General features: G+C 45.4%; 1 protein-coding gene across 1 annotated transcript; it reads right to left on the bottom strand.

The window, feature by feature from the left end:
* Window positions 1-924: 924 nt before the first annotated feature.
* Window positions 925-8698, bottom strand: LOC120965003 (uncharacterized). Its single transcript, XM_040390119.3, has 5 exons — window positions 8470-8698; window positions 3106-3362; window positions 2903-2951; window positions 2641-2732; window positions 925-1871 (listed from the first exon to the last, which is right to left on the bottom strand). Exons 1-5 carry the CDS (start codon window positions 8696-8698, stop codon window positions 1767-1769), a joined length of 732 nt encoding a protein of 243 aa, XP_040246053.1. The 3' UTR covers window positions 925-1766.
* Between the last annotated feature and the right edge of the window lie 578 nt (window positions 8699-9276).

Raw genomic sequence — 9276 nt, 5'->3', positions numbered from 1 at the left:
CCAGATTGGCAGAAATCATGTGTTTTTAAATTCTTTGTTTTGCATGTGCATTCCTATCCTATTACTGTGTATTTCCTATCCCTGCATTGTTAGAATCCTCCAATTCAAACGAGCCCTTACAGAATTACTTCTCTTACAGATAGTTGTCAAAGAAAACCTTGTGTGGTTTATTCCGCTCCTGCTGCGCCGTTGTCCACCCAAGCTCTGCTGCTCCAACGACAGAAGGGTCCAACACAACAGGGATCCGGCCTCCAGACTGTCTTTCGCCGCCTCAGATCTTCTTCCCCGCCGCCGGCAGCCATGACAACTGCATTACCATCAGCAACCGAGCAAATGACCTTGAGGACTACACGGGTCCGCAAGAGAGGTCACACTCTTTCGTGTCTGCTTACATTATGCATCGCTTAATATTACATTCTACTTTATCGTCCTGTTCACCGATTAGACTCAGCTCCAAACTAATGGTCAAAGTTGAGTTTTTAAATGGTTGTGGGGTACATATCGGGGCCGCAATCAATAGTATCTATCTACTATCTGGTTAATCTCTTGTGTCTACTATGAGTTTCATGTTGGGTGGGAAACAAACAGTAAAGAAGCCATTATCTGTATTTTTTAACTGAAGCCATTATCTGCCTGCTATCATTGGTTTTGGGTCTATCCACAGGTTGCTACCATCACTCTGGATTTCTGCATGCACTCCTTACATAATCTCACTATGTTTTATTCCTATGCATGTCAGTTATTGTACACAGTGGAACTGAACATGTAGAGCAAAAGGGACGAGCACTACAAGAAAAAAGGTTGTTAGTGGCGCACCAGTTTTTGCTATTAATGGCGCACTATAGATGCGCCACTATTAACACGCCACTAGTAATTGTTAGTAATGGTGCACCTTTGATGCGCCATTAGTAATCCAAATACCAGTGGCGCACCACATGGTGCGCCACTACTAACCCTTAGGTGCTCCACTGGTATTCCTTCCAGGTGCGCCACTAATAGCCTTATAGGTGTGCCACTAGTAATAAAGGAAGGTGCGCCACTAATAAGGGCTTAAATGCGCCACTAGTAATGTATTTGGAAAACAAAAAAATCCAAATTTACAGAAAACAACCTATAAGGAAAAATAATTTAAAAACAAAAAATGAAATAGAATCATTTTATTACAGTAAGAATATTACAATGTCTTTACAAGTATCCAATAAAAGGAAAATTGCAAGGAAATAAAAGAAAATCCTAAAACTAATCTTCTAGTGATCTTTTCTTCTTTTTCTTCACTTTATCCCTGCAAAATGTAACAAAATAAACAGAAAGACAAACAAACTATTTATAACATGTCAATACTGTCATTTTTTATGTAGAACTAGATATGAGCATATATTTCTAGAATTACATGGTGTGAATATTGTATGAGTAAGATTATAATGGAAATGAATTTTGATAGGAGCCCACTTTCGACGAGTATTTATCTGACAGAGCTAAATAATCAGGGCATTTACCTTTTGATAATATTATTATACTATACTACCAGTATACTACTCCACTTGGATTTTTTAGATGAGCAGATCTGAGATAGACATCAGTTCAAGTGGCTATAGGTAGGCTTGAAGAATTCTCATCGGTTCAAGTGGCTACAGGTAGTCGCACAGCTGGAATATAGACTACTAGTACTATTTGAAAAGAAAACAAGAGCAAATCTGAACGTACTAGTCAGATCCGATCACATTGAGCTAGAAAGAAAATTCATTAGGAAACAGATGGCCGGCGACTTACTTCCACACGTTGAGGATCTCGTTGTTTCCGGCGAAGACGCTGCGGAGCGCGTCGCGGACGAACTGCTCATAGCGATAGCTGCTGCAGATGAACTCGTTGTCCTACAGGTAGTCCAGCAGCAAGGAATTAAAGATAGGAGGGCTAGAACTGAAAAAACTAACATCTTAGAAAGCAACAGGAGATAATTCATATATGCAAAATACATATGAAGTGGTCTTCACCAAATTTGTTGAAACATGAACGAAATGTTTTAGCAGTACCAATGATACATGTCAAATTAATTGTTCCTGTCATGACAATGTAAAAGTAGTACTTGCATGCCAATGAAGACTTGCTAGTGTCAGATTCTATGAGGTTCAGGACATGTGTAATTGTGCCAAGTTCACTTGTAATGCCATTATTCATGATCTGAACTTTATCCTCAACAAAATAAAATAACAGTTGATCCATGCGAATGATACTTAATTTTGAAGCTACTATTAATTTATAAACTGAATATAAGGTGAGTTTATAAATTCAGAAACAGAAAATTCAGTTAGGCTACTGTTAACTGAATTTTGGAGTGTATACTTAACAAAGGCTTCTTTTGAATGTACAGCCAAATTAAAAAAATGTGTTCATGGGGCAGCAGCACTAAGAACTGAAAGAAAAAGGTGCAGAAAAAAGCTACTGACAAATAATATTAGAAGTAGTGCAGACGCTGTTGAGGCGCTGACTGAACCATTGATAATACTACCGGCATTGTCATGTTTTCAATGCTAGAACCTACATATCAATCTTACCAGAATAGCTCTGATATTTCATAGTACTGCATATGTGCATAAGATTCTATCATTAAAGGGAATAGACCGTGAATGCACACTGACTGACCTGCAAATCTTTCATTTTGATGCCAGCGGCAATGGAGACCAGAAGCTTTTCTTCAGACAACAAGGGCTTGAGCTCAACCAGAACCTGCTTCACTGCAATTTCATATGTGGATAATCTCATAAGCGTGCAAAACAAAAGCCCAAATCGTTAAATCCGAGGCGTCAGCGATTGCTTTCAGGGACTAAGCAAATACTATCTGGAGAAGAAACGCATCAATGATTGATTGCCTTGAGGGGCTAATGATACGAGTTTGTACACTTACCAATCTGGGGCTTGACGGAGATGACGATCACATCGCTGTCGTCGACAACCTACGACGAGAAGGAAAAACATCAAGTGAGATACGGAGTGGCTATCAAGCATGAACACGTGACAGACAGACAGAGATGCTTGGCTGCTTCGAGCGGAGTGAGGGAAGGCGGGGTGAATTAGATGTGGGAAGGAGCAGGAGGCCGGCGGACCGACCTGGGCATTGGATGCGAGGATGGTGGCGCCGAGGGAGGCGAAGGCGGCACCGCGCTCGGGGCGGCGGTGGGGCGCGGTGCGGACGGCGGAGGCCGGGAGGACGCCCGATGCCGCGCGCGATGCTCTCGGCCAGGTTCCCCGCACCGACGAAGCCCAGGCGGAACGTGTCGCCGCCGCTCGCGGGGGCGGGGGCGGGCGTGATGGGCTGGTGAGGCGCGACCGCCATTGCGAGGAGAGGGGAGAGAGGGGCGCGGCGGCTGGAGAGTGGTTAGCCTACGCACTCGGAAGCACCTTGCCGGATACCGCTCGGGAGGTGGGCCGGGCCGAAGGAAGCAGCCGTCGCAGGGACCCTCCGCCGCGGCGGGGCGGCGCCGTCGAGGCGGGAGATGGCGGGCGGAGCCTGGCTGAGACCTCCATCGACAGGCAAGCGCTCCAGTTGGTGGGGAATTTTCACCTCGCCTCCGTCGCCAGTGGGGGTGGGGGAGAAGAAGAGGGAGTCGGAGCTCCTCGGATTGCTCGTCGTGGAAGGTGGCTCACCGTGGTCGGGAGGGAGAGGAAGAGGCGGGCGGCTGGGGCTTCCCGATCTAGAAGTCGAGGGAGGTGGGTGGGTGTGTCAGGAGGAAGGGGAGGGGAGAGAACATGACTAGAGGGAGGGCATAAGGGGTGATAGCAATGGCGCATTGGTAGGGGGTGCGCCATACATATAGATAGCAATGGCGCATCTCTTACAGGTGCGCCATTACTAGTTAAAACTAGTAATGGCGCACTTTTCTCTGGTGCGCCACTGGTAAGTCTGGGGAGGGGTGTGGGGCCAGGACAAAACTAGTAATGGCGCACCACACACTAAGTGGGCCATTAGTAATATGGCCACTAATGGCGCACCCATATCTGGTGCGCCACTGCTATATAGCAGTGGCGCTTCACATACATGGTGCGCCATTAATGTCCATATTAGCTATAGCCGTTTTTCTAGTAGTGGAGCCTTGTGTGGCAATAAAATTTCATGCAAACGTCGCTCCATGGTAGGCGCAAAGGCAGCCCCTCTCCACCCATTTCGGATTGTAATCGAGAGGAAGATATCTGTTCTGAGGGGGATTCAGAAGGAGAAGACCACTCCTATTTACCCCCTGTGGTCTTTGCTCTAACTTGGCATGCCGATGTTGGTTATATCATGCATATGGTGCCCTACATTGCTTACTTTATACATCAAATATGTCAACTGCTTAGTGTAGACATGCTTTGTGTGAATGCCATCTGTTTAGTTTATTCATCGTTTATGTGAATTATGCAATGCCATCTTGTTTAGCCAGGCATCATATATGTGAATTTTGCAATGCCATTCTGCTTAGCTAGTCATCTTATATGTGAATTATATCAGGCCATCCTTTTTTTCGTTATGTATTACATTTGTCAACAATGTTAGTACATTCAACTACTCTTCGTGTGCATCAGCCATTTGACACGGTGATGGAAAACTCTGGAGTGAAAACAAAGTCTTCAGAGCAGACTATGCTATCTGACGAAGCGCATATCTCGCTGGTTACGGATAGCTCCTCAGAGGAGGATTCAGAGACAGATGACTAGTCCTATTTCCCCCCAAGGTGTATGCTCTAACTTGGCAGGGTTATGCTGCTCATATCGTGCGTATGGTGTCTTGCATTGTTATGTCATTTGATTAGTTTAGACATGCTTTGTGTGAATGCCACCTGTTTAGTGTCTAATTACCATATATGTGAATTATGCATTGCCATCTTGTTGCAAGACATTATATATGTGAATTATGCAATGCTATCTTGTTGCAAAGGCATTATATATGTGAATTATGCAATGCCATCTTGTTGCAAAGGCATTATATATGTGAATTATGCAATGCCATGCTGTTGAGCCAATCATCATGTATGTGAATTATATCATGCTATCATTTTTTGTATTACATGTTCCATTTGTCGACAACGTTTGTATATTCAACTACTCTTCCTGTGCATCAGCCATTTGAAGCGGTGATGGAAGTATCTGGAGTGAAAACAAGGTATTCAAAGCAGACAATGCTACCTGCTGAAGCAGACATCCTGCTGGATACAAAGAGCTCCTCAGAGGAGGATTCAGAGACTGATGACCAGTCCTATTTACCCCCCGAGGTCTATGCTCAAACTTGGCAGGGTTATATTACCCATGTCATGCATGTTGTCTTGCATTGCTTAGTTTTTACATCATATATGGATTGCCATCTACTTACTTGCTTACTATATAAATCATATATTTGAATTATATCATGCCATCATGTTTACATACACAGCATCTATCTGAATTATGGCATGGCAACCCATTTAATAAAGACATCATATAGTTATATCATCTCATCATGTTTAGTGTTTAAAGTCATCATATTTTGAATTATGTCATTCTATCCGGGAATTATATCATGCTATAATGTTTCCATAGGCGGCATGTATGTGAATTATGGCATGCCACCCTATTTAACAAACACATTATATAGTTATATCATGTCGTCCTGTTTACATAGTCATCATATTTTGAACTATGTCTTTCCATCTTTTTAGTTAGCCATCATAATGTGAAATTGTGCCATGCTATCCTGTTTAGTTAGCCATCATATATGTGAAGTTGTGTCATGCTATCCTGTTTGGTTAGACAACATAAATGTGAATTATTTCATGCTCTCTTTTATTCCCACTATCCATTGCACCTGTCTATCATACAATGTCTGTACATTCAATTACTTTTCTTGTTTAGCAGCCATTTGAATTGGAGAGGGTGATGGCAGTATCTAAGGGAGTAACAACACGGTCTTCAGAAAAGATAGTGCTACCAGTTGATGCAGATAGAACCACGGTTGTACTTGCCCAAGAACCAGCCCCACCACACATAACCCAGACTCTCGCAGACTGTACCCCTACCCAGTTCGACAGAGAACCAGCTACACCCCTTCTAACCCCAACCCCAGCAGATAGTAACCCAGTTCCAGTTGACACAACACCATCTCCACCACAGAGCACCCAAACACGAGCAGTTAGTAAGGGAACTGCAGTGCCCAAAGCACGAGGACCACCACTCCGAATCCCAACTCAACGCTTAAAGGAGAAGAAGAATTGTTCTCAGGTCAGGTTCTGTAGCTATGGTTCATACTCCTTTGCTCTGGCTTCACTGTATTTACTCAGACAAACTATTTTCAAATTTGAAGGATGGAATTGAAACTCCAATGGCGCAACAGGTATGTTTTACACCTGTTTCTTTAACTGGTTTGCTGTTGTAACTTGCTCTATGTTGATTTCAGTTTCAATTGAACAAATAGTTATGTTGTCATGTCATGCGCATTACAAGTGTTGTTATTGCTCTATAGTTTCCCACACTTATATTATGTCTATTCTTCTTTGCCTTGAACAAATATTATTTGAACTATGTCTCTATCTTGATTTGGCAACAAAAACTAGAATGATATAGACCATAAAATGACCATGGTACATAGATATATGTTTGTTTCATGTTGTTATCCTGTGCACTTTACTACTGAACTGATTTACCAAAATGAGTTTCATATACAACATGGTAAACCTGTGATGTGTCTGCTTGTTTCTCTTTTAGAATGCGGACAAAATATTGGAGAACAGTACCTCGTTATGCAATGGTAAAGGAAGTAATGCAGATAAGGTTCAAGATAGTGAGACATCCCTGTTGGTCTACAAGAAAGCTGATAAAAACTACCTTGACGACAGTGAGAGAACCCAAAAGTCCTGTCTTGATGTAGTGTTCGAGTTACTGGCCACTACTGCTGGCACAAGCTCTTCGAACTCGCTGCCTGAATCAGTTCGTCATCTTGAGCTCAACTTCAAGTTGAAAGACATCGATCAGATGTGCTGCAACAGGAAGCTGAAGGACTGAGGAAGTCCCTGTAGAATTCAGGTGCCTACTTTCTGGTGCAACAGCAAGCGCTGGAGGATTTAAGCGCCAAACAAGAGAAAGTTAATAAGCTTGCTAAGCATCTTGCAAGCATTATGGGTACCCAAGATATTGTTTCTTGAGATCTTTGGTTTCAGTTCTGGACTTGTTTTGCTGCGGCGTTTATTTACACTGGTCGCTAAGTTTGACAACCAGTGTATATGATATGCTGCTTTGTTCCCTATATTTGCACTGGTGGCGAACTTTGATACCCAGTGGATGTAATATGTGTAATAGCCGTGATAGCCTAGCGTAAGTTGCTTGCTTATTTATTTCCTTGTTGTCTTGTTTTATTTGTTTGCTTGTAGTCAGTGACATTCTTTTTCTGCGGTTTGCTAGTGGCCGCAATAACCTATTTTTTAAAACTAGGCCACAATAACCATGGGCTACAAATTTACTGTAGTTACCATGGGCTCCTACGGGCCGTAGAAACAATGGGCCGTCTTAGGGTCGTAGAAAGAATGGGCCTTCTACGGGCCGTAGCATCAATGGGCCTTCTACGGGCCTGTAACACCCCCAGTGTCATGCTACAGTAACCCTCTGTGATTAAGCTAATCATTTTCCCAAACAGTGCTTAACCACCTTTGCTCAATATCCCATTTGAAATTCCAGCCAATTCAAATTCAAGTGAAGTTTGAAGTTGCTCAAAAGTTGCTGGAAAAATGTTCATCATTTGTCAAAAATTCCATAACAATTATTTGTTAAGGAAAACAAGATCAATTTTGTAAAGATGAGCATTAGCAATTATGACAGCACCAATTCAGCATTTTTAAATGCTATCCTACTTATGAAAAATACCAAATGAATTCTTCTGGTCTCCAAAATATTTGTGGCACTGTCTATAATCACCAAGGATTTAATGGGACACCTCCCAAATTCTTCCTAAGTGAAATAGTTGACCAAATATTTCCCTTTCTCTCCCTGTTAAAAAAATATAAGCAAAACCAGAAAAGGAGATGGAAAAGGAGGAAAAGAAAAGGGGCAAAGTGCTTTGTGCACTTAGGCCTGCCAACAAAGTGGCCGGCCCAGCCTGCTAACCGGGTCACCACCTACCTCCTGTTCACAAGAGCACGGTGGACGCCCGTGCGTCGTCCACAGCTCGGTTCAGCCACGGGGTGACCATCAGGCGGCTCCGAGGCGACCTCAAGTCCCCGACGACGCCCCCAACCGAACCCTAACCCTAGACGCCCCTCAGTTTCCCCCCCTCTCCCATTCTCCTCCCCATAGACCGCACCCGAGCTGCGCCGCCATGAACGAGCTCGCCCACGCAGCCACCGTGCCCTCCTTGCCGTCCGCCCGTGCCGAGGTGGACCGCCATCGTCCTCTCCGTCATCTACGCGCCACTATTCACGCTCGGAGGCTCGGGATCGCCGTCGACGCCGTCTTCCCCATCTCTCGATCGCCGACCTCCGCTGCCTTGATTCACTGCATTGAGACCTCCCCGAGCACGCTGCCGTCCCCCTACAGCCTCGCCGTGAGCTTCTCCCCCTCCTTCCCCTCTCCCCTCATTCGCGTAGGCCGCCTCACTCTCTAGTTTGCTCGCCGCCATCGTCATAGCTTGCCTCTGCCCCGCTCCATAGTCGTCGTGGCCATGCTCGTCGTCGAGCTCTGTCGAGCACAGCACCGTGCCCAGCATGCTTCGAGCAGCCCAGCGCACCTCGCCGCGCCTCCGCCCGTGCTCCTAGCCCGATTCCACCCGTGCCCGAGCTTTGACCTCCGCCGTTGAGGTCGCCGCCATCGATGCACCCCCGCTCCGGCCGTGCCGTAGCCCCAAAACGACGCGGCTTCGCCTCCGCTTTCGAACGCGCTATCGCGCGGACCAAACAGTGCCCCGTAGCACGTTTCCGGCGAAGTCCCGAGCTGCGCCGCCACGATCTGCATCGCCGGAGCTTCACCGCCGGCCGCGCCGACGTGGCCGCCTCGGGGCCACCCGCTGGGTCGCTGTCCGGTGGTCCCAGTGGCCCCGCTGACCCCCGTTGACTGGGTTGACCCAGTCAATGTACTGACTGGGCAGCCCCAGCCACTGACATGTGGGTCCCCTCTGTTAATTAGTCTAATAAACATTTTTTTAAATAAATGTAACTAGTTTAACATAAACACTCACTGACACCTGGGGCCCACACCCCTAATTAACCCTGCTAAATTTGTTTAATCCACTGTTAAGCTAACAGAGAATGACATGTGGGTCCCACTGGACCCACAGGTCATGTTTGA

Source organism: Aegilops tauschii, chromosome 5, assembly GCF_002575655.3.
Source record: "Aegilops tauschii subsp. strangulata cultivar AL8/78 chromosome 5, Aet v6.0, whole genome shotgun sequence".
Lineage (NCBI taxonomy): Eukaryota > Viridiplantae > Streptophyta > Magnoliopsida > Poales > Poaceae > Aegilops > Aegilops tauschii.
Note: the sequence above shows the minus strand (reverse complement) of the source record. Positions and strands in the feature narration are given on the sequence as shown.

What these genes read in the sequence shown, in the direction of transcription:
- LOC120965003 (XM_040390119.3), bottom strand. Translation starts at nt 8,698, where the DNA reads ATGCTGGGCACGGTGCTGTGCTCGACAGAGCTCGACGACGAGCATGGC. An exon ending in TCCTCGCATCCAATGCCCAG is followed by an intron (nt 2,952 to 3,105) that starts GTCGGTCCGCCG and finishes TTCTCGTCGTAG; the next exon opens with GTTGTCGACGACAGCGATGT. An exon ending in TCAAAATGAAAGATTTGCAG is followed by an intron (nt 1,872 to 2,640) that starts GTCAGTCAGTGT and finishes GACTACCTGTAG; the next exon opens with GACAACGAGTTCATCTGCAG.